This window comes from Phacochoerus africanus, chromosome 9, assembly GCF_016906955.1.
Source record: "Phacochoerus africanus isolate WHEZ1 chromosome 9, ROS_Pafr_v1, whole genome shotgun sequence".
Taxonomy (NCBI): domain Eukaryota; kingdom Metazoa; phylum Chordata; class Mammalia; order Artiodactyla; family Suidae; genus Phacochoerus; species Phacochoerus africanus.
In genome coordinates this window covers 33,650,252-33,675,567 of record NC_062552.1, presented here as the reverse complement: position 1 = coordinate 33,675,567, position 25,316 = coordinate 33,650,252, and the positions used below count along the sequence as shown (strand labels likewise).

Genomic DNA, 25,316 nt, shown 5'->3' with positions numbered 1-25,316 from the left:
TTCAATCCCAGCTTCTCCTCTTACTAGTTTTGTGGCTTCCCAGTTAACCTCTCTGTGCCTCAGTTTCCTCAGCTTTAAAATGAGAATAACAGGGAGTTCCCATTGTGGCTCTGTGGGATAAGAACCCAACTGATAACCATGAAGATAAAGTTTCAATCCCTGGCCCTGCTCAGTGGTTAAGGATCCAGCATTGCCTCCAGCTGTGGCATAGGTCACAAATATGTCTTGGGATCTGGCATTACTGTGGCTAAGGCATAGGCCTGCAGCTGCAGCTCTGATTCAAACCCTAGCCTGGAAACTTCCATATGCAGCCCTAAAAAAGAAAAAATGGGAATAACAAAAGTACTTATCATAGACAAACACTAACCGAACATTGGCAGTTTCGTATGGGTCAGCCCAGTAGTAGGTCGTACTCTGCAGGTGTTGACTCCCAGTCTTTTTTTTTTTTTTTGCCACATGAGGAAGTTCCAAGGCCAAGTATCAAACCCTAGCCACAGTGGTGACAACACCAAGTCCTTAACCACTAGGCCACCAGGGAACTCCTTAGCTGTTCTCTGCTAGGCACTGTGGACTGGTACCCAATATGCACCGTCTTCCTTAGTCTTCTGAAGGGGCTCATAGAGGGTATTATTCCATCTTTCCCTCTGCACTGGGTCCCACAAGTTACATAGCCAGTGTTGTAAGGAGCCCATCAGGTCCTAGGCCTTCTTCTAGACCTTGGGATAGAAGTCTCCAGAGAGGCATTTAAAGTGCTCCTTCTGGGAGTTCCCACTATGGCTCAGTGGTAATGAGCCCAACTACTATTCATGAGGTTGTGGGTTCGATCTCTGGCCTTGTTCAGTGGGTTAAGGATCCAGCATTGCCGTGAGCTGTGGTGTAGCTCTCAGATGTGGCTCGGATCTGGCATTGCTATGCCTGTGGTGTAGGCCGGCAGCCACAGCTCTGATTCAGCCCCTAGTCTGGGACCTTCCATATGCTGCAGGTGTGGCCCTAAAAAGAAAAAAAAAGTTCTCCCTCCCTGCAGCATGGGGTAGGGTTGGAACTTTCTCCTGAGGAGAGAGCAACTGCTTGGGATGGGCTTAGAAGGCTAGAGATCTTTCTGGGACGGTGTGAGGGAAAGCCCTGAAGTCTCACTGCCTGGGTTACCACGTCTGTGTGATCTTGGGCATATGAAAACCTCTAAAAGCCTCAGTTTCCTCATCTATAAGATGGGGACACTCGAAGAGTTACTTCATACAGTTGTAATGAGGATTCAGTGAAACAATGTATGTAACGGAAAAGCCTAACAGCTCAGTAAGTCAGCCATTCTCCCTTTCAGGTTGAGGCCTTAGGTTTCTTGAGAGGTTCTCAGATTCCTGGGGCTCCTAGGCCTTGGAAGCTCCCAATCCCACCTCCTTGTTCCTCTCAGGCAAGCGATGCTGAGGGACATGAAAAAGCCATCATTACCTGGGCGGCTCTGTGTGCTGGTCGCTGTGTCCCAGCACCGCCCCTCAGGACCTCCCTTCAGGGGACTTTTCCAGCCCAGGCTCACCGGAGTCTAGCCCCACCCCAAGTCCAAAGAAATCAGCGATTCTTTTTTTTTTCTTTCTTTTTTTCACAGCTGCACCTGCAGTATATGGAAGTTCCCAGGCTCACCGTCACAGCCACACGCCACATGCCACACACGCCATAGCCACAGCAATGCTGGATCCGAGCCGCATCTGTGATCTACACTGCAGCTTACAGCAATGCCAGACTCTTAACCTGCTGAGCCGCAACAGGGACTCTAAAATCAATAATTCTAAAGATAGAGGGAAGCAGGCCTCTCAAACTGTAGTGTGGTCTGTGCTGGAAGAGGCATGGCTTTGAAATCTCATTGAGCTCATACATGTTGAATTTCCTCTCATTGTTTACCAGTTGGTTGTCTTGGGCAGGTTACCTAGCTTCTCCGACCTCCAGCTTCCTCAATAAAAAGCAGCAAAGGATTATTCCAAGGACTAAATAGGATAAAGCTGTAAAGCACTGAGCGAAGTGACTGGCCCACAGAGATGGCATCTAATAAATGTTTGTTGAATGAATGAGCGAGCGAGTGCGTTTGCTGTTGTCCTTGAGGGAAGGCGTGGGAGGTGGTAGAGGTGGGAGTCCAGCAGGGACAGAGGCCACACACTCTGGTGGGGGGGGGCAGGGGTAGAAATAGCCGAACCCGCATGATAGCTTTTACACACACAGCTGTGTGCGCCATACGCTGTTCTCAGCACTGTCCTTACACTAACTCATTTCATCCTCACAACAAGTCTATGAGGTAGGCCTTGCCTATACCCTCATTTTACAGATGAGGAAACTGAACACAGAGAGGGTGGGTGACTTGCCTTAGGCCACATGCTCACAGGGGATGCAACCTGGCTCCAGAGACCAAATTCTTAAGCAGTATACTGTCCCCATTGCCCCAACCTTTGACCATGTACTTCAATCTGTGTGACGTTGCATCTTTGACCCTGCCACCCTTTTGATTCTCATGGGCTGTGGGACACTGATCTCCAGCATCCCTCTTTCCCCCGAAGGGCACAGCGTGGAGACCTGGGTGACTTCCCAGACAGGCTCTGGCCCTGGAAGGCAGGCCAGGCTCCAGGAACTATCGACAGGGCCCTGGGCTCTGGCCCATTGGCAGTTGATTTGTCAGGAAGCAGAGCTTTCAGGTCAAAGAGACCACAGGGGGATGAGCGGGGAGGAAGACATGGGGGCATTGTCCCTCCGTTGGCCACAGCCAGCAAGAGAGGAGGGGCCGTGTGAGAGGAGGGGCCCTCACCAGGGGTTCCTCGGGCTCTTGGGCTGAGTGTGTGGTCAGCCTGGGCAGTGAGCTGATCAGCGGTTGTGAGAAACCCGGGGCTCTGTTTGGTGAACTTGTGGGGGTCACTCCCCACTCTGAGCCTTGGGCCCATCAGCTATAAAATGGGGGGCTTGTGACCCAGCTCATCTGCCTCAGAATTAATTGGACCTCTTGTGAGTCAGTGCCTGTGAAAATGATGCTTATGCTTGAACGTCCTCCAGGAGCCACACAGACGTGTAAGGGAATGTATGCCATGTGGACCCCACAGGCTCTGGGGTTCGGTGACCAAGCTCAGAGTGGCTGGGGTTAGTCATTTCCCCTCCCTGAACCACTCAGTAAAATGATGGTGGCACCATGTGTGCGAACTTTGACCACGTGGGTGCAACGTGGGCCTGCGCTCTGCTCCAAACTGCACACGTGGTCTCATTCCACCTCATCACAGTCCTCTGAGGTGTGTACCGTGATCAGCTCAGGTTATAGAGGGGAAACTGAGGCTCTAAGAGTTACCTCCCTTGCCCAGTCACACAGCTATGAGTGGTAGAGCCAGGATTCAAACTGAGGTCGGGTCCAGACCTCACCTGCTTCGCTGCCCAGCTGCTCCGCCAGACCTGCCAGCAGGGGAGTTGTTGAAAGATGAAATGAGTGTTAGCTCAGGGCCTGGCGCCTGGTGTTGGGCACGGGTGAGACGCTGCCCTTTCTAACTGCCTTGGTGCCCAGAATCCTCAGGCCCTGGAGCTGTGCTCCCACAGGGACCGGGGCCCTCTCCAGCCTCCTGCTGCCTCACACCCCTGTTCTCCCTCCCTCCCACCAGGATGTCGCCACTATGCAGTTCTGTGCAAACAAGCTGGACAAGAAGGATTTCTTTGGGAAGTCAGACCCCTTCTTGGTGTTCTACCGAAGCAATGAGGACGGAACGTGAGTTTTCAGGGGCACGGGATCGGGGGTGGAAGGTGGCAACTTGCCGGGTGGGGTGGCCCGGGCCATCTCCTCCTGGTGCTGCCCTGGGGCCCCTGCTCTAGAGATGGCAGGGGCTCTGGGAAAGGCAGGGGCTCCAGGTAGCACCCTGGCCTCACAGATGGGGCTGGGGGGTGGGGTAGGGGCAGCTTCTGAGCCCACAGCATCATCCTGAGGGTCTTAGCAATGGTGGGTGCTCAGCACGTCAGAGATGGAGGGAGTGGGCAAAAACAGGGCAAAGGTGGGAACGAGGGTCCCTCTGAGAGCCCATTCCTTCATCCCTGTCTCTAAGCCTCACCCTCACCCACCCACAGCCTCCTGACACCCTGAGACCACACATTCCCCCGCGATATCACACTCAGTGTGGCAAATTCGGACCTTTTCCCCAAATGGCTCCACACTCTGTCAAAGGCTTCATTCAAAACCCTTCACATATTTTTTTCTTTTTTTTTTGTCTTTTGTATTTTTAGGGCTACACCTGCGACACATGAAGGTTCCCAGGCTAGGGGTCCAATTAGAGCTACAGCTCTAGCCACTGGCCCACACCACAGCCACAGCAACTCGGGATCTGAGCTGCATCTTCGACCTACACCACAGCTCACGGCAATGCCGGATCCTTAACCCAATGAGTGAGGCCAGGGATTGAACCCGTACCCTCATGGATGCTAGCCGGGTCCATTAACTGTTGAGCCACAACAGGAACTCCCCCCTCACATCTTTGAAGCCCCATTTCCCTCTCTCCTCTCCCTAATCTGGACGCCACCCACAATATGATGGAAAGACACACCACTCATTTGGCAAATGTAGGTCAGCCATGTACACAGATTCTAGGTTGAGGGTCTGGGGACCTAGGTCCTCTCCACCAATCTGTTGTGTGACCCCAGGCAAGGATGGTCCCTCTCTGGGCCTGTTTTCTTATCAGTAAAATAATCTGTTTGGATTAGGTGGTCTCCATAGTCTCTTTAAGCACCACAGCTCTGGGAGGCTTCGGCCACTTATGGCTGGAATTTGCAGAATAAGGAAGTGATGGGGCCAGGGAGGTTAATTAGAGAAATGCTGCTGGAGAGGGGGAACTAGGAAGCAGATTTTGAAGGAGAGGAAGAAAATGGGTCCACAGGGGTGGGGGGTGGGGGAGGAGGAGCCAGGAAGAATAACAGGCTGGAGAAATAGCATGTGCAAAGCAAGTGTGCCCTGAGCAGAGGGCTGGGAGGCCTCCCAAAGTCCCCTAGAATCTGAAATCCTGTGTGTGTGTGTGTGTGTGTGTGTGTGTGTATGTGTGTGTGTCTGTCTGTCTGTCTGTCTGTCTGTCTGTGTTGGGGGGCAGGGCAGAAACAGAGAGGAGGGGTGTTTCAGTTCCAGGGAAAACTGATTTTTAAACCTGAACGTACAAAACAAAGGGAATTAGGTATGATCATTTGCATAACAAAAGGATTCTTTGTCTCACCAAAGGACTCCTAGCAGGATTTCTTTAAATAATTCTTGTTGACTTCAACTCCACTCGAGGGAGGGAGGAAGAGGCCTGAGTGATGTTCTGGGCACCCACGGAAATGTCCATGCGGGGCCCCCCAGAGAGGGGCCACCCCGGGCTTGTGTCCGAGGTGAGGGCCGGCTGGCCAGCTGGAGGCGGGGATTCTGGTTGGCGGAGCAGGAGATGGGTGTGTGGCGGAGTGTTTGCCAGTGATTATTCTAGCAGAGAGATGTGTAGGATGGATGAGGAGGGGGTGGGGGAGAGGGAGAGACTCGTGACTGACACGGTGAACAGGTGGGAGGTGCTGCGCAAAAGCAAGCTGTGCGGGGGGGGGGGGGGGGGGGGGGGTGGTAGGCAGGGGAGGGCGCGGGGAGGGGAGGACCGGGCCGAAGGACAGTCCAAGACCTGGCGCAGCAGAGCCTGGGCAGGGACTGCGGTCACAGCCCCCTCCTGTCAGTGGAGCCACGGGTTCCCCAAGTGTTGACAGTGGCAAAGGCGCTGGTCAGATGAGGGAGGCCACGGAGGTTTACTGGGGGGCAAGTTTCCCTTGAAGCATGGGCTGGATCTCTCTGGGCTCGGGTCGGGGGAGGTGGGGGGGTACACACCGAAGGCAGCTGGAGAAACCGATCCAGAGGGGTGCGGGGAGTGAAGTGTCACGCCTGCCACGCCGGGAGGGCCATGGAAGGAAACAGCCACAGAGCAGCCATGTGCTCCTGGCACTGCGCAGCTCTTGTCTTCTTCAATCAGAATCACCCGTCTGGGAGCAGGAATGTGGTGATGGAGAACCAGGACAATTATGAGCTGTGTCACACTCGGCGTCTCCAACCCCATGGAACTTTCTGGGAGGTGGAAAGTTTCTGTATCTCACTGTCCCCTGTGATCGCCATTAGGTACACATAGCTGCTGAGCCCTTGAAAGGGCCTAGTGCGCGGGAGAAACTGAATCTCTCATTTCATTTCCTCTTAGTTAATTTGAATGTAAATAGCCATGGGTGGCTAGTGGCTGTCATTCCTGACTGTGCAGCACTACCCTCTGAGGCTCACTTTCTTGGTGTGTGTGATGGGGATAATCGGAACATCTCCCTCGAGGGAAAGCCGGAAAGATTACATGAGTTAACCCCAGTTATTAGAGCAGGGGGCCTGGCAGCATTAGTCACGGTTTTGGGAGGCTCAGTCGCTTGCCCAGGGCTACATAGCTGCCAGCTGTGGTCCTGGGACCAAAACCCACATCTGTGTGACCTTCTCGGTGTATACTCCCCCACACGCTGCCCCAAGTGTGTGTTGAAAGGAGTTGAGCCGGGAAATGACTGCAAAGGTCATTTCCACGCTAGGGCCTCATCTCGCACAGCAGGTGCATCAGGGAGTCCGAGGGGCTTGTGGGTTCCGTGACTGGGGGCTGGAGGGAGCTTAAAGAAAGTGGTTTCAGGCAAGAGTCTGAACAGAAAGCCAACCACACAGAGCTCAGGAAGAAAGACATGGAGGAGAAATGAGAATATAATAGCTTAGAAGCCCTGGTCAGGAAGTTTGGCTGGCAAGGGAGAGGTGCGAGAGAAGGCAGTGGCTCCAAAGAAGTGGGCAGTGGGGAGGCTGGGAGGGTCCAGGGCAGGTCTGTGTGATGCTTCCAGATGGGAAGTCAGGGCCTCTGGGCGGTCGGATCTCCCTCCCCCCACCGACAGTTGCTGCTCCTGATCCTCCCCGCTGCCACCCCACCACCCACCCCAGGCTTCCCTTCTGGCCCCAGCTAAGGGCAGCCGTGGCCCCTCCTCTTCCCATCCCCATCCCTGTCCTCCTCACCAACTCTGGGGTGTGTGGGGAAGTCTCCCACGTGTACCTCACACTCCAGCGGGTGGGCGAGAAGGAGCACAGAAGAGGAACACTGAGCCGCGGTGACAGGAATGACATTTTGACTTGAAAATTGCCAGAGAAGAAATGGCACAGGCTGTGTGGGCTCGGGTGGGGCCTGGGCGCTTTCCTGGGTGGCCTTTCCAAGCCAGAAGGTAGTTGGGCTAAGGCAGAAAAGTCTCCAGGGACAGTCCCTGCCCTAAACTCCCCCTGGGCTCCCCCCTCCGTGGAGTAGGATAGGCTTCTGGAATAGGGCCAGCCAGGCATGGCATGGGGGGTGGGCAGGGGCGCTGGATTGGGGCTTAGCTGGGATGAAGCCAACTCTGCACTTTCAGTTTGCAAAGCAAGCTCCTGGATTCAGACTAAAAGAGCTGACAGGGTCTTAGAGATCACCTAAGCCAAGGGCTTTATTTTCACTGGCTTGAAATGCCAGTGAAAGCTATAGAAACTCTCCTCTAAGAGATACACTTATTCATTAGTTCATTCCAAAAAAAAAAAAAAATTACTCAAACACTTGCTAAGTGCCAGGCGCTATTCTGGGCACTAGAGATATACCAGTGAACAAAGGAGACAAACCCCTGCCCTTATGGAGCTTACATCTTAGTGACAGGCTGTAAAAGAAGTCAGGAGAAAGATAGGCCATGTCAAACGTCAGATGATGACAGATGTGATGGGGAAAGCAGCACGGAAGGGGACTAGGAGGTGTCAGAGTCAGGGGACCAGGGGCTTATACATTTTAGATAATGGTGCTCTGGGCAGGTGCTCACGTCAAAGACATGACGTTTGAGCAAAGGCCTGAAGGAAGCGGGGAGGTGAACCATGAATGTGGCAATCTGGGAGACGATGCTCCAGGCAGGGGAACAGTGAGCACATAAAACTCAGACACCCAGTTCCACCGACGCTTCCAAGGGTTCACAGACCCTTCCGTGGATCTCAGATGAAGAGAGTCTGAGAGTTCCTGTTGTGGCTCAGTGGATTCAGAACCTGACTAGTATCCACGAGGATGTGGGTTTGAATCCCGGCCTCCCTCAGTGGACTAAGTATCCGGTGTTGCCATGAGCTGTGGCTCGGATCTGGCGTTGCGATGGCTGTGGCAAAGGCCAGCAGCTGCAACTCTGATTCGAGCCCTGGCCCAGAGCCCTATGTCCTGACACTCCCCCTGGTGCAGGAATCATCACTGGAAATGCAGGAAATGGATGTCTAGGAGCTCCCTGGGGGTGCAGCAGGTTAAGGATCTGACATTGTCACTGCGGTGGCCCGGGTCACTGCTGTGGTGCAGGTTTGACCCCTGGTCTGGGAACTTCCACATGCTGTAGGTGCAGCCGAGAAAACAAAACAAAACAAAAAGAAATGGCTGTCTAGTTTCGCCTCACAAAGCCATTGTTTCTGCTGTCTGGCAACTGCCGAGATGAAGCAGCCAGCCCCTCTGCTGACCTGGCTTCTGCCTCCCTTGGGGTCGGGACTGACAGCCTTCCCTCTCTTCTTTGCCAGGTTCACCATCTGCCACAAGACTGAGGTCATGAAGAACACCCTAAACCCAGTCTGGCAAACTTTCTCCATCCCTGTGAGAGCCCTCTGCAATGGGGACTATGATCGGTGAGACGAGAAAATGCCCTCCGCCCCGTATAAGTGTGGGAGGCACAGTCACGGGCACAGGGACGAGGGCCGGCCCATCCATTCGAGCAGAGCCTCCCAGGGTTGCATGCGGGTGGCCATCTGCCTCCCTGGACATCTCCTCCCAGCCCTGACCTCCCCACGCCCCCCTCTTTCCTCCCAGTCTGACGTTCCCATTAGAGGAAGCCCTGCCCCAGGGTGGGGGGTTGGGAGGTACCTGAAGTCCCAGAGGGGGTGGGGGCCTGGGGCGCCCTGCCTGGAACTCAGCAGCTGGTCAGTGTTCCCAGGGGAGGGGCAGGTGGGGGCCAGACAGTGGCGCTAGATGCAGGCAGAGGTGGGCTGGTCCCCACCAGCCCGTTGTTGCTGAGGGACTCTGAGTCAGGACTCCAGGATCTGCTCTGTCAGCCAGATTGCCATAAATGGGGGTGAGCGGTGCAATGCAAAGAGCTTGCAGAGGTTTTTGATGCTACAAAGCTTCATTATACATCGTCATGGGTTGAGTGTAGATTGGTGAGTGTAGATATCAGATACCTGGTTTCTAACTGTAGTTCTCTGACTGAACAGCACTGTCAGACTTTGGGCAGACTTTGACCTGCCTGAGCCGAAGTTTCCTTATCTGTAAAATGGGTATTTAAACACCCACCTACTTGATAGAACTGCTTTGAAGCTCACATGACACACCCTACACTATTAGGCTCTGATGAGCATAAAATACCACTCAGGGAGTTCCCTCATAGCACAGAGGTTTGAGGACCCCGCATTGTCACTGCAGCAGCTTGGGTTACTGCTGAGGCATGAGTTCGATCCCTGGCCTGGGAACTTCCATGTGCCACAGGCGTGGCCAAAAAAAAAATATTTTTTTAAAATAATAAAATAAAAGACCATTCAGCATCTCATCCACAAATGTTCCCTGGCTCCCTACCAGGTGACAGGCACTGTGCTAGGTGCTGGGAAGTGAGCAGGAAACAAACGTAGTCTTCACCCTTCACCCAGCCTCTTGGAGTTTACATGTTAGTCAGGGAGGCAGACATTAATCCAATAATCACACCAAGAAACATATAATTACCAATTGTGGTAAGTGCAGGGTAGGGAGGGGGGCACGTAGGCTGGAGCTGTGACATGGTGTGGGTCCGTGTTAAGTTGCAGGAACCCAGCCTGGCTTCCTGGTGATGGCTCCAACTGCCCGGCGAGCTGGCAGGGGCTTCCCCAGGCCTCTGCTAGCCCCTCTGACAGGAATGCTCACGTGTCAGGACACATACCTCAGGGCATCCTGGCTGGTGGCATCGGCACAGGCTCCCTGGACTCTGTTCACAGTGGCTACTGATTGGGTCTGTGTGGTGGAGGGAGGGGATGTGTGAATGAGCAGATGGTGGCCTCCAAGCTCCCCTGTCCCCCTCCCCATTAGGCTGCTGATCCAGGAGATAAAGTGGCTTCTTTTCCTGTCTTTTGGCTGAGGCAGAAAAGCCTCAATGTGCCCCACAGAACGTTCTTGAGTACCTACTGTGTGCTCGACACTGTGCCTCCAGTTGTGTGGCATTCAAAAGGAGTTCATTTCCATCTTCAGGGGCCTTATAGCCTGACCACAGGGAGCTCTGATGTACACACATGTATTTTAGATAGCTAAGTAGTTGTGCAGAATGAAACTGGAAACAAAAAATAGGGCGTTCCAGCCAAACGAACCCCTGTTACATGTCTGGTCGGGTCCTGGGGCTCCTACAGTGGTGAGGAGTGGGAGGTCAGTCATCCTGGAGAAATAGTGACTTTTTTTTTTTTATGGCCACACCTATGGCATATGGAAGTTCCCAGGCTAGGAGTCAAATTGGAGTTGCAGCTGAGGCCTGTGCCACAGCCATGGCTACACCAGATCCAAGCCACATCTGTGACCTATGTTGAAGCTTGCAGCAATGCCAGATCCTTAACCCTCTGAGCAAGGCCAGGGATCAAATCCGAATCCTCATGGAGACTATGTTGGGTTCTGAACCCACTGAGCCACAGTGGGAACTCTGGAGCAGTAGTGTCTAAAGGAGGCTCAGGGAAGGCTGGAAGGTTGCGGGGCAGGGGCAGGGCACAGCGTCAGCTCCTGGGGATGAGAAATGTGGGGAAAATGGTTGGGGTAGAGAGGAAGGGAAGGGAAGTTCAAGGTTGCGGGAGGGAGAACATAGCAATTCAAGTCTCAAGGAGCTGGAAAGAGCTGGGATTTCCAACCCCCCTGCCTAGAGGTTTGGGGGAGTCCAGCTGATCCCCTCCACAACCCTGCATCCCAGGGAGGGGCTCTGCCTGTGGCCTCAGAATCCAGCCTTGTCAGGGATAGTGAGGAGGACAGCCCAGCTCAGAGGCCTGGTCTCACTGTTCCGCCATTGGAGGAGGTGAGGGTGCAGGCCGTGGGAAAAGCCCAGCAGGCTCCTCGCCCCCTCCCAGGCTGACCCTAGACTGGCTTCCCTGCAGGGGGCCCGGGCTGTTTGGGCCCTCCTGCATAGCCAGGAGGCAGTGGACTATGACTTGACTGACGGCCATGTTAATGGAGGGGCCGGGGCAGTTCCCATTGTGGCTCAGCAATAACAAACCCGACTAGCATCCTCGAGGATATAGGTTCAATCCTGGCCTTGCTCAGTGAGCTGTGGTGTAGGTCAGTCGCAGCTCAGATCTGGTGTTCCTGTGGCATAGGCCAGCAGCCGTAGCTCCGATTTGACCCCTAGCCTGGGAATTTCCAAATGCTGCAGGTGCAGCCCTAAAAAGACCAAAAAGAAAAAAAATAAGGCCTTGGCATCTGCCTGGATATGGAAGTGAAAGAGATGTAGAGATGGTTAAGGTTTGGAGCTTGGAAGACGAGAGAAGATGGTACCACTGATGGAAATGGGAAGAGTGATGGGGAGCTAGAGCAGGCGGCTGTGGCACAGGCACACTGGCATTTGACTAAGGGGAGAGGAGAGCAGAGGTCTGGGAGTCCCCAGGAGCTGGGTTGGCAGAGGTCAGGTGCCTGAGGCCTGTGGGAACTGCTACAGGTCAGGAGCAGAAGAAAGAAGAGGAGATGGTCAGAACGCTAAGAGGGGACCAAAAGGAGGGCAACCACAGTCAAGGGCTGAGGGGAGAGAGTTCACATGAAGTGTCAACTACTATCGTAAAAAAGAGGGCCAGGGGTTGAGACCAGGGATCTGGTGAGAAACGAGTTAATCTTATTAAGATTACTGTGATTTTAGGATATGGGCCAAATTGTATACTAATTAGTTTAAATACAGTATCTTGTTTTGTGTTCTCAGTACATTATAATTTTTATTGGGTAGCAGACTCTTAGAGCAATTCGATACATCTAACTTCTAACTTTAAAAGGCTCCATTCTCCATGAATTAGTCCATTGGGACTCCTGTGCCAAAGTTTAGCTAAAGTGGAGATGTTGAGAATCGAACCCAGGACCTCATACATACAAAGCATGTGTTCTACCATTGAGGTACATCCCCACACTAGTACCTAGTTTTGTGAATTTAAATTTCACAGTAACTCTAGAAGGTGGGTACTAGTGATGCCCATTTCACAGATGGGGAAACAGAGGACCACAGATTAATAACCTGCCAGGGCAAGGAGAAGGTGCATTGTCCTCCAGAAATCACCTCTTAGCTGATCCTCTGCTTTGGGGTTCCCTTGGTTTGGGGTCCCTCTGCTTTGACTGTGCTTTCAGTCCACACAAGGCCAAACCCAAGTGACCCAGCTGAGCGGAACTGGAGTCAGAGGAAGTGGCATCAGGGTCAGAACTAGTCGCCCTCCAGGGGCGTGAAGTGGGATGATAACAAGAAGCGCTTCTGCATCCCGGAAGTCCCTCTGCCGTCACCTTGAATGTTCTGTGCCTTGAGGGTTTGTCCTGTTAAACCAAATTCCACCAGGCTGGGGTGCTGCTACTCACTCACCCCTTCGTAGTGAATGAGTAGGTGTTAAAAGGGTATTAAGGGAGTTCTCTTGTGATGCAGCGGGTTAAGGATCTGGTGTCGTTACTGCTGTGACACAGGTTTGATCCCTGGCCCAGGAACTTCCATATGCCACAGGCAAAAAAAAGGGAGTGGGTGGGTATTAAGGGTATTGAGTCTTCACCTAGAGAGTGGAGAGGCTTCCCAGGACCCGGGGGCTCTCACATCACCTTCGGCCTCTGGGTTGAACTATATGCTTCTTTGACCTCCGCCACAGCTGAGCAGCAGGAAAGGCCAGGCCCAGCCCTATGGCCTCGGTTAGACGTGTCTGGTCTCAGGCTCCACAAGCCAAACCCAGACAGTGGAGGCAAAGTCCTTGCGTGGGACACAGCCAGGGTGCACGATGCCCCCCACCGTCCAGTCTCGCTGCCTGGCCCTGTGAGGCTCCACATACTGCTACTTACTCCACGCTTCTCAGAGTAATGGACTGACTCAGTTTTGGACGAACCCCTCAGGGCTTGTCAGCCCTCAGGACGCAGCATCAGGGAAATGTACCCTCTCCCGCCTGGGGGAGACAGAGGCTCATTAGGAGCAGAGCTGCAGCTCGGCTTGGAGGAGCCTGTAGATAAAGCTGCTCTTGTGCTGGAAGAAAGCCTAGGGTCTTTGCCAGCACCCCCTGTCCTTGCTGGCCTGCTGAGGCTCACACACACCCCGCTCTGGCACTCCTATTCGGAGACCCTGAGGACGCTGGCTTCTGGGCCCAAGGCCTGGTGTCGCTACTGACCAGCTGTGTGATATGAGCAAAGCCACTCACTCTGGGCCTCCTTTGGGGATTTTGTGTAGGGAAGGGCCTTGGTACTGTGTGGCCCACTTTGCAATGTTTTAGGGGATCTTAGTTGGCTAACAGATGTTGAATAATAATATTTCTATTGTCTAATACATGCAAGGCACTGTTCTAGAAGCTGAAGATACAGAAGTACAAAACAAACAAAAATCCCTGGCCTTGTGAAACTGACATTTTGGTGGTGAAGGGGAATCGTTTGAGAGACAGGAGTTTGGACAAAAGACTGGAGTGTTTTAATGGAAGAGAACAACACGTAGACACAGTAACTCCAAGGGGTGTAATCCTCCCATTTTACAGGGGGGCAGACAGCCTCAGAGGGTTAAGCTGGTTGCCCGGAGCCACACAGCTTGTACCTGGAAGGTCTGGGGTTGCTGCCCTGGGCTGCCTGCCCCAGGGCCCGAGGTCTGTCTGCCTCACTGCCTCCCAGATTAGGGGCTCTGTGTTCTGAGCCTTTTTTTTTTTTTTTTTTCCTCTTTTTAGAGCTACACCCATGGCATATGGAAGTTCCCTGGCTAGGGGTTGAATCAGAGCTGCAGCTGCTGGCAGCTGGCAACACGGGATCCGAGCTGGGTCTGCGACCTATACCATAGCTTGCAGCGCAATACAGATCCTTAAGCCAGGGATCAAACCCACATCCTCATGGATACTCATTGGGTTCTTAACCTGCTGAGCCACAACAGAAACTCCTCTGAGCCTTTTTATGCCTAATAACATGTTCATTTTGTGAGGCCCATGTCATTGTCCACACCCAGGAGCCCCTGCTCTTGGGTGCTGCCCCCAGAAGTCACAGTTAGTCTGACATGAGCCTTTGCTGGGCCTGTGCTAAGGGGTTGGGAGCCAAGGCCTGCAGCCCACAAGTGGCACATGAGGTGACCTGGGGCTGCCTAGCCAGGACTGGAGAGTGATTGAACTGTCATGAGTAGTCAAAGCTGTGTCTGGCTTCTGCCACTGCCTCCCCCTGTCTCTGGGCACTGTTTCTCTCACTTCCTGCTTCCCCAGGACTAGAGGTTGCAGCCTCTGAGCCAGTCTGACCCCCAGGCTACAGCCAGCCCTGGAACCTTAACTGCGATTGCTGCTGGGCTGATTTTTGTATAGGAGTCTCACGCTCAGGGGTGTCAACCTCTGCTGCAAATTCAAATCCCCCAAGGAGCTTTTAATAATTCCCCTGCACAGACTGCACCCCAGACCAATTGATTTTGGATCTCTGGGGTGAGGCCTCTGCATCACGATTGCCAAAGCTCCCCAGAAGATCCGGTGTGTAACCAAGTTTGAAAACCAGTAATCTCATCTAGAGAGGTCTGTGGCTCTGGCAGCACATTTGAATCAGCAGGGGACTTTTGAAAACTACCTGCACCTGAGTCCTATCCAGACCAATTAAATCAAGCCCTCTGGCTGTGGGATTTTAAAAAAAATCTTCCCAGTGATTTTGGGTATCCAAGGCTATAGCTATGAATGGGGTTCTCCTGTAGCCTCTGAGCATGTGGCTGTCACTGATCTTGTCACCTGAAGGACTGGTGTTGATGGTCTTTGCTGGGTCCCTGAAATTCCCCCACAGAGCTGCGGGGTTCTGGAGAAGGACTGGGAGACTTCACCATTGGAGGGGCAGGGTCCAGGCTCAGACCGTCCCCAGCTTGGTGACCCTGGGCAAGTCAGTGGGTGCCCTTAGGGCTCAGTTTCCCCCCTGAAATTAAGGGGCTGGAGGTCACCCTCTAGAACAGCCATAGCAGAACCACTTGAGGAGCCTTTAAACTGCATTTCCAGGATGTGCTAAGAGCTGCCAAGAACTGGGCCTGGGGGTCTGTGAGTCTGAAAATCTCCCTGGTGATCTGCCAGGTGGCCAGGCTAGGATGCCACCAAGGTCACTAGCCTTCTCAGTCCAGGAGTCGAAAATTGCAGGACCCAGGTACCCAGGCTCAGGTGTTCCTGATTTAAGTGAAATGCATGTGAAAAACTATCCTGGGTGTGGCCTGGATGCTAAAGTGGAGAGAAGGGAGTTCCTGTTGTGGCTCAGTGGATTAAGAACCCAACTAGTATCCATGAGGATGCGGGTTCGATCCCTGACCTTGCTCAGTGAGTTAAGGATCTGGCGTTGCCATGCGCTGTGGTATAGGTCTCAGATGTGGCTCGGATCCCACATTGCTATGGCTGTGGTGTAGGCCGGCAGCTCCAGCTCCAGTTCAACCCCTAGCCTGGGAATCTCCATATGCCATGGGTGTGGTCCTAAATAGACAAAAGACAAAAAAAGAAAAAAACCCAGCAAACCCAACTAGTATCCATGAGGCTGTGGGTTCGATCCCTGGCCTCGCTCAGTGGGTTGAGGATCCAGTGTTACTGCAAGCAGAGGCTTAGTTTGCAGATGTAGCTCAGATCTGGCATTGCTGTGGCTGGAGCTCCAACCCCTGGCCCGGGATCTTCCATATGCCATAGGCACGGCCCTAAAAAGAAAAAAAAAAAAAAAAAGCAGAGAGAAGGAGGCATTTTAATAGAGACCCACTGCATGCCAGGTGGTTTTACCAACTTGTCTTCACAGCTATTCTTCAAGGCCTTACTATTCCTACTTTAAGATGACTTTGTGGCTCACAGAGCTTAAGTGACATCTCATGGTGTCACTGCTAAAGGCCCAGCATCTGAGTCCCCATCCCAGCCATTCACCAGCCCACCTTCAGGGAACTAGATTGTTTTTTTTCATTTCACAATAATTCACCTCAGAGAGACATCATTGTTTGTTGTTTTTTTTTTCTTTCCCATAAGAATTTAAAGGATTTCTTTGAATGGTGGGCTTCTGTGCTTACCCCGTTTTACATTTTGGTGACAAAAATCCAATTGGTGCACAACCTACCAGGCATTCTTTCATCTCCAGAACAGTTTCTACCCCAATGCAGGAGAATCCGCATCCCAACCCAGAGCCCCGTGGAGCCTGATCTGAAGGGAGACAGCGCCTCCTTCTGGGGGCTCCGGAATCCTAAGGCCGACTCCCCACAGACCTGAGGAGATGGGCTGCGGCCAAGGGCGAGATGCCGAGATATTCCTAGAATACAGGCCCGGGCAGCCGCCTCTCCGTGCCCTGTTTAGAACCGAAGCCTGGAGACCCCAGCTCGCCCACGCCTCTCCCACCTCACCAGACCCTGACCCTGCAGTGGGCCCCGGCAGCTGCCTGTTCCCTGGGCCTCCCTAGAGGACCATTGGCACCAAGGGTTAACCTGCAGCCCTCCACCTCCCTCCTCCGCCTCTGGTCTGCTAGGCTGTTGCCATGGAAATGGACTAAAAATAAAATGGGCTCCCAAAGCCCAGCCCCATGCTCAGGAGTCAAAACAAACTAATTAAAGCAGCCAGGCTAAAATGTGACGATAATTACACCCTCACTCAGGAGCCAGTCTGGCATGGAAGAGCTCAGCGGGCTGTCCCCTAGTCAGGGCTCCTGGGCCTATCCCCCACCTGCAAGGCTGGCTCCTCACCACTCAGACTACCCGGTCCCCAGGGTCCCAGTCCACAGTCTTGTGACTTCTGCCAGAGAGCCCACCCTGCTCAAGCTTTACTGGGGGGCCCCACGCTCCCACGATTATGGCCCCACCCCTGATGAACTCAGTATGGATTCCCGCTGGAGTCTATGCCCCATCTGAGGTGGCCAAGGAGAAGGTGGGCTGAACTCAAGTCTGAGGCTGGCTTTTCCACAGCCTTCCTGGAATGCAGGGAAGTCCCTACACAGCTCTGGGGCTGCATCTGTCCCTAAGACCTTTAAAGGCCTCAAGACAGTTCCTTTGTCTCTTGGGCTGCAGCCTCTCTGCTGAGAGCCCTGGGAATCTGCTGGGAGTTTGGTCCGGGAGCATGAGAAGGGGCCCATCCTCAGGCTATGCATGTGCTGGGTCAAGCCCATCCCACCACGGACCCTTTGCCTTACAGGACCATCAAGGTGGAGGTATACGACTGGGATCGAGATGGCAGGTAAGCTGGCAGAAGGACAGCAGGTGAGCGGGGATGGGGCAGCCACTGGGGGGAAGGTGGGTCTTGCCCTCTCATGGGGAGAGCTGTGCCCAGGCCCCCACCCAGGGAAGCTCTGGGGGTGGGGGGCCTGGGTTTTCCTGCGGAGGGTCCACTGCCCCTGTCGATCATCCCTGCCCAGCTCCTCAGAGGCAGGAGGGCCTAGGACATGGTTCAAGGAGCCTAAGAGGCCTCTTTTCCTCAAATAGCTGCCTAGCAGCCACAGTCAGTGCCTAAAATCTCCCCACATTTGGAAGAATTTAGGATTTTCTGAAATGTGCATGTTCTAAGATATAGCTACTAGTAAACTCTTGAGCATTCATGCCATGTTCTCCATGTGAAGCTCAGCATGGTGAGTGACCAAGGGGCAGAGGATGAGCTCAGCCCTCGGAGATTCCCTGAAATCCAGTGGGGAGAGGCCCTCGACTAGTCTGATGAGCTGTTTGCAGGGAGCAGGGCCTGAGGGAGGGAATACGGGAGGGGTAAGCTTTGGCGCACTTGAATGGACCAGGAGCCACAAGGCAGAGCTTGAGTAGGGCTGAGCCTGGCCTTACAAGGCAGGTACCTTCCCCTTCTGTGGCTCTAAGTACCCCTAAGGAGTCAAGTGTCCCTGGGAATTCATAGACAAGGACAAGAACAGGCCTCTCACGACTTGAGTAGAACCCTCACTAGCTTCTGTTTACCAGTTGAACCGAATCCCAGTACATCATCCTTCCTCCATTCTGCAGCCCTATGGCGGGGGGTTGGTGGTGGTAGAGGGGCTTTAAGTGCTGTCATCTCCACTGGTGCCTTTCGGGTCTGTGACATGACATGGACAGGGCATGTCGTAAAGGGCTGTGCAGGAGCAGCTCTAAATTAGGCCCAGCCCCTTCATGACACCTTCCTATAGAGAAAATGTCGTGCCAAGACTACCTCTGCCAGCTCCCTCTGTCCCCTCCTCTGGCCACGTCACAGGCAAGTCAGATTCAGATTTCCACCCCTGATTCACCTTGTCATCTTACCCTGGAGTTGCCCATACCTCTCCTTTACCAGGGAAAGCTGGGGCAGCCTCCAGATGTCCCACCATCCAGGGGCTCCTAGTCTGAATGCTGAGAGCTGTAAATATGTAGACAGAATGCAGAGGACTCAAGGTGGGGCAAGGCTCAGAGACACCTCCTGGGCATCACACTCCAGCAGGCACTCCAGGCCAGCATGTTAACCATTACCCTCCACCAGGGACAGGGATGGTGAAAGGCGGCCAACCCCTGAGAGATGGGAGTACTGCTTTGTACAAGGTTTTGCTTCACTAGCATCAACACATGTTTGTGGGGCAGAGACCCATGTGTAAACACTGCAGAAAACACCTTAAGCTGCCTGGACAGACAGAGCACTAATTATCTTTTCAAAAAACGTCATTGGAAAAATGTTACGTACACAGAAAAGTAGAAGAATTTAATGAACACTTTAAACCTGTTGCCTGAGTCTAACAAGTGTTACTTGTTGCCATAGTTGCTTTAGCTACGTTTTGCTGATGTAGTTTGAGTTACAGACATTGTGGCATTTTTACTTCTAAATATCTCATTAGGAATGTCTAAAAAATCAGGGCTTTTTACATTTTTTTAACATAACCACAAATGTCATTATCACATCCGACACACTGAACAATAATCCTTGAATACCATCTAGTATTCATTTCATATTCAGATTTTCCCAGTTGTCCCCAAAATACCTTCTATTGCTGGTTTGTTCACATAAAAATCCAAGTTGAGGAGTTCCCTCTGTGGCTCAGCTGGTTAAGAACCCGGCTAGTATACATGAGGGTGCATGTTCGCTCCCTGGCCTCGCTCAGTGGGTTAAGGATCCGGCATTGCTGAGAGCTGTGATGTAGGTCGTAGAAGCAGCTTGGATCCTGTGTTGTTGTGGCTGTGGCGTAGGCTGGCAGCTGCAGCTCTGATTCAACCTTTAGTCTGGGAACTTCCATATGCCTCAGGTGTAGCCCTAAAAAAAAAAAACAAAAAGAATCCAAGTAGAAGTAGGTCCCATTCTCTAGGGCCCTGCTCTTTCCTGGGTGACTGTTGGGTTTCTTGCTCTGTGGGTGATGTTGGACTCTTCCCAGGGCCCCAGCCTCTCTGCTAGTGTAGACCCCAGGAGCAGAGGCCCCGAGCAGAACTGGGAGCCAGAGGAAGAGAGGTATGAGGTAGGGGCTAGGCAGAGGCAAAGCACAGCCTGGGCTTTGTGGTCTCAGCAGCAGCCTTCCCTTGCAGCCATGACTTCATCGGGGAGTTCACTACCAGTTACCGGGAGCTGGCCCGCGGGCAGAGCCAATTCAACATCTACGAGGTGAGGCAGCCGCCTGAAGGCTGCGGTTTGCTCTGGTGATGCTTAGCTCCAGGCTTGAGGACGACAGTGAGCCACGGCTGGGGTTTTTGCATGTTCTCCTGTGAGGTGGGTGTTCTTGTTCCATTCCACCATTAAGGAGGCCAAACTCAGAAATTAGGGGTTTGAGCAAAGACACGTGGTCCCGTCCAGTAAGTGGCAGAATCAAGACGTAAACAATCTAAGCTTGTCTGACTCCAAAGCATTTGAGTTGTATTCCCCCTGAAACCCTGCTAGCTCTTCCAACAAGGAGGAGGGTGGGGGGATAGAAGTGCAGGTAGGGCACAAGGTGGGGACAATATCAGAAGGTTCCGGGCCTGGAGTTCCCGTTGTGGCACAGTGGAAGCAAATCCGACTAGTAACCATAAGGTTGTGGGTTCAATCCCTGGCCTCGCTCACTGGGTTAAAAGATCCAGCATTGCCATGAGCTGTGGTATAGGTCACAGACTTGGCTTGGATCCTGCATTGCTGTGGCTGTGGTGCAGGCAGTTGTAGCTCCAATTGGACCCCTAACCTGGGAACCTCCATATGCCGCTGGTGCGGCCCTAAAAAGCAAAAAAAAAGGGGGGCGGTTCTGGGCCTGATACCTGAGGTCCTGAGTTCAAAAGAGCCTTCCTCCTTTAATCAGAACAGTTCCAGGGCCTGCAGAATATCTTATCTTTTCTGGAAGGAAAGAGAGGAATGGGAGTCAGGATACTTCCATCTAGACCAGGAGAAGCTTGGACAAGGCACCCCAGTCTCTCTGGAGATAGAAGTCTTTACCCGCAGGGTCAGTTTCTGCCCTGAGCCTTGGCCTGTGTGTGCTCTCCCTCCTGGACTTTCCAGTCTAGCTCAGGTCCTGCGCCCCGCCACACCCGCCTCCTGTGCTCCCACTTCTGAAACTTCATGGATGGCATGGGTCAAGCCAGATGCACTGATCTGCAGGTACCTATAACCCCACTTTACAGTCGGGGTTCATATCCCGACTCTACCATGTACTGCCAGCCACGTGACCCTGGCTGAGTTCCCGCACCACTCTGTGTCATGTACACCGAAAATTCAGTAAGTTCCTAGAACAACGCCTGGCCGCTAGTGGGCATCATCTGTTGAGCACCTGGGGACCAGGAGATTTACGTTTCACATCCTCCTCCGCACTGGCTCTGTCCTCACATCAGCAGCAACTCAGCTGGTGAGATTGCAGAGCAGGCTAGGACTCCCATCACCCAACCCAAATCCATCCCTGTGTCCGCTCCCTGGACCCATATTTCTGTTCTGAATGGGCAGCACTGGTGCTCCTCAAGGGCAGACAAAGTGACAGCCCTGTCTGTGGCCCTGTTCACACTGGCCTGGGTCCTCCTGGGCACCCAGTAGGAGCTTGTTATACATCCACGCCAAATTCACTTGAACAAGGCTATTTGTGAGGGTGGAACATGAATGAATTTCCTTGAAAGAGCTCTGCTTCTCACAGTTAATGGCTTTGTTTTCTGCAAGGACAAAGGATGGAGCCATCTCTGTCCCCTCACCCAGGCAGAGAGAAGCAGGCACCGTCTTTGGACCTTTTTAAGGAGATTTTTAGGGAAGGGAAGGAAAGGGGTCAGATCTCTTGGAGTCTGGCTTCTAAGAATGCTTGACAGGCTCAGATGAGGCCATGATCTCTCAGGCTTAAAGTAGAAAATGTTAGATTGACTTGTTTTCTCAGTCGTTGATCCCTGCTCCCTTGTGATCAACAAGCGAAACTGCAGTGCTGGCCAGGGGACGTGCTGTCTTCACACATTGGAACCATATCAGGTAGAAAGGGAATTAAACCAACCCTGGCAGCTCCAGGGCAGGCCTTGCACTGTGCACTGGTCCGTGGGAGGACAGTTTGGGCCCAGGAAGGCCTTTCTAGAGTCAGACTGCCTGAAGAGAGAACGACAGGCTTCTGCCAGGAGAGACCCTCATCTCAGGCCCTGGCATCTGCCCGGGTGTCTGACTCACGTAGCCAGCTGTTTTGGGCTGCTCCTCAGACACAGCCTTCCCAAACTGAACGCACTGGCTAAATGCGCCCACAGCCTTCCTCTCCTGCTGGCCCGCCGACTCCTTCTCCTGTGCTGTCACCCCAGGGCTGTGGCACCTTAGGAGGCATCCTTGATGCTCCTGCCCCTCCCCCGCACCCATGCCACGACTGAACTCTACTCCACCTACCACCTAAGTATGCTGACTTTGGTCCCCTTCATTCCCATCCACCCCAACTGGCACCATCACCCCTGCTGGGGGGAGCGGTTTGCAACAGCCCCCTAATGGCCGTTCTACATCCTTTAGTCCTTCACCCAGTAACCTGAATCCTCCTCCAGGATGGTCACGGATCACGCTGCTGCCCTGCTTAACACTGGCTGTGCATCTCACCCCCGCCCCGCCCCCATCCTACCCCCCACCTGGCTCACACAGGGCATGGGGGAGCCTCCACCCCTGCTGAGGTCCTCCAGGGCCCTTTACCTCCGAGGTGAGTCCAAGATCCTTCACACGATGCCATGCCCCCGCTACCTGAAGTCTACATGCACCCTGGGCATCTATAAGTAGCCGCACACATCACATCTCTAGGGGCCCCTAGGGTCTGACTCCTTCCCCTTACCCACCCCCATGTCCAGAGGCTCCCTGAACCTCCATGCTGGCTCAGTCTCTGGCTTCATCCATGCTGCCCACCTTCCCCCTTTACTCTTCTTCTTCACCTGGCCGGCTCTGCTGGGCCTTAGAGACTGCCTTTGATTGCTCCTCCTCCCAGAAGCCTCCACTGTTCCCCAAAGTCTGAAGCAGATACCTCTCCTCGGTGCTTGTCTGCCCCCGACCCCCACTCCTGTACCTGTTAACCGGTTATTATACTTCCTACTCCCTCAAAAACCTTGGGGTCCTCAGGGGTGGGGGCGATGTCTCACTCCCTGGCGTATCCAGGGATGTGAGGAGACAGGCAGGAGGAGGCTTAGGAGAAACTCCAGCCCAGGAGTTGGAGGTTGCTGGGCTGGGCCCTAGGGGGCGCTGATCCCGCGCCTGGAGCTTCAGGTGCAGCCGCTCAGGCTGGTGCGTGGGGGAGGGGGTGTGTGCCTGGTTGCTCTCGAAACCCCAGAACAAACAGGATGCTTGCTCACTGCCCGCTTCACATGAAGATCTGAGAACAAGACAGTGCTTTAATATTAAAACAGTTATAATTAGAGAGTAGAAATGTGGCACAGAGGCTAATTTAAAGATAACAGAGAAGACTTCAAAGAAATGTGCTTGTGGCCAGATCTTTGGGCAACACCCAGAAAGAACCCCAGGAGTCCATGTTCAGCTGTCTTGGGCTATTTCCCCGAGTAAAAGTTTGAGACATGGTCAGTCCTGAAGTTCCACACCCTCACGGGACAGGTCAGGGACCTGGGACACAGTGTAGCATCAGGGCTGCAACGTGCCTCCATCTCAATGGTCTACCTAGCGAGGCATGTTCCTGACGTGCCATGAACATGTCAGCGAGCACTGTGTCATCTGGGTGGCCCTCTTGTCTGTGGTGGCTCTGAGGAGGTGTTCTGGGCTTCTCTCCCCAGGCTCTCGATTTCCACCTGCTTGCCAGCCCTCTCTCCTGAACGTCCCACCTCTGCCCGAAAACCAGCCCTTCCTTCCTCTGTGTCTCCCTGGTCACTCCTGACTTCCCCCTCTCTCCTGCCTCCCAGGGCCACACCCAGGGCCCAAGACCTGTGGTCACCTCTGGATAATGCTGTTTTGCCCTAGCTCAGTACCTGTTCCAGCACCTTCTAGACCCTTGTTCCCTCTCACTTGAACTGGTGGTAGTGGAAATAGCAGCGGCAGCAGTAAGAAATAGCAACACTTACATGGTACTGCTACATTCCACATCCTGTCCTAAGAACTTTACTGGTATTGACCCATTTAATCCCCGTACCTTTCTATGAGGCAGGTACTTGTTATTCCCATATTACAGATGAGGAACCTGAGGCACAGAGAGGTTAAAAATTGCCTAAGTTCACACAGCCATTAGGTGGCTGAACCAGGTAATCCCCTCCCCGCACCGCCCTTGGATGTCCCTCCTTCTCCCCTCTGCCTGGACCTCCACCATGTCCCAGCATCCTGGAGCCTGCTGGGATCCTGTTTCCTACTAGCTTAAGAGGTTGTCAGAGGGAGTTCCTATTTTGGCTCGGTAGTAGCGAACCCGACTAGTATCCATGAGGGTGTGGGTTCGTTCCCTGGCCTCGCTCAAGGGGATGAAGCATTGCCGTGAGCTGTGGTGTAGGTCAAAACTCGGATTTTGAGTTGCTGTGGCTGTGGTATAGGCCAGCAGCTGCAGCTCCAATTAGACCCCTAGCCTGGGAACCTCCATAAGCCACAGGTGTGGCCCTAAAATAAATGAAAGAGGTTCTCAGAGTTCCCTGCTGGCTGCTGGGTAATGTTCAGACATTTAACTTGGCATCCTCGGCTCTCTTCCAGCGAGCCCAGCTTACTGCTCAGCCCTGTGGTTCTGTAATCAATCCGGATCCCAGTTCTGTGCTCCTTGACACCCCAACCTCCTCTGCAGTATCTCCTCTGGCTGGAATGTTCTCCCTCCATCTCTCTTGCCCAAATCCTCCCCTCAGCATCTGCCTCCAACATCGCCTCCTCTGAGAAGCCTTCAACCAAGTGCCTTCCTGCAATGATCTTTGCTTCCGCCAATTCCCCGCACACTTCTGACTCCCCCTTTTTGGTGGCCCTTGTCACCTATCTCCTAAGGACACATCTTTCTCCAAGTGGAGTGGGGGAGGGGAGGAATCGGTACCGCACCCCCCACACACACCATACGTATTTGTGAAGGAATGTGGTTTACTGGTTATTAAGGTGGCAGCACTGGCCCGAGGGCAGAAACCTGGTTTCTGATTCTCTACCCAGACCGGCTGTATGACCTTTGGCACATCACCGCCGCTGAAGGTGTGTCTGTATGCCTTAGTTTCCTTATCTCCAAAATTGGATCTCAAGGTGGCTGCCTCCACAGGAACAATAGGAGATGAGAAGGGAAATGAGTTCACCAGAAACCTACAGATGACAGAGCAGCTGTAAACACCACCTTGCTTTGTGTGATGGGAGATTAGGGAAAAGTTGGACTTCACCTGTAAAAAACCAAACAGCTGGGGAGGCTCAAATTAGAGAATAAATGAAGTGCATGGCAAAGACCCGTGAGGGAGATCCCATTGTGGCTCAATGGTAAAAACCTGACTGGTATCTATGAGGATGAGGGTTCAATTCCTGGCCTCACTCGGTGGGTTAACTCTGGCATTGCCGAGACCTACAGCATCGGTCACAGACGCTGCTCGGATCTGGTGTTGCTGAGGCTGTGGTGTAGGTTGGCAGCTGCAGCTCCAATTCAACCCCTAGCCTGGGAGCTTCCATATGCCATGCGCTTGGCCCCAAAAACACAAACATTAAAAATAAAAAAATAAAAGGCCCATGGGAGGAGGGCTCAGAGAGGAAGGTGGTCCCCACCTCTCAGCCCAGGGCTGCTCAGCCTTGGCTCTACTAGCATCTTAGACGGTAGACTGTGAGAGGGCTGTGTGTTGTGTAATGTTTAGCAGCATCTCTTGCTTTTACA

At 53.3% G+C, this 25,316-nt stretch overlaps 1 protein-coding gene across 2 annotated transcripts in view; it reads left to right on the top strand.

Annotated features, from left to right (window-relative positions):
- The window catches only part of CPNE5 (copine 5), a 97,204-nt gene that overhangs the window by 52,982 nt on the left and 18,906 nt on the right, over window positions 1–25,316 (top strand). For both annotated transcript variants that reach the window (XM_047796187.1, XM_047796186.1), the window contains 4 exons: window positions 3,618–3,721; window positions 8,561–8,665; window positions 17,324–17,365; window positions 19,645–19,720. In XM_047796187.1, coding sequence (XP_047652143.1) covers window positions 3,618–3,721; window positions 8,561–8,665; window positions 17,324–17,365; window positions 19,645–19,720 — 327 coding nt within the window. The remainder of the gene's footprint in view (window positions 1–3,617; window positions 3,722–8,560; window positions 8,666–17,323; window positions 17,366–19,644; window positions 19,721–25,316) is intronic.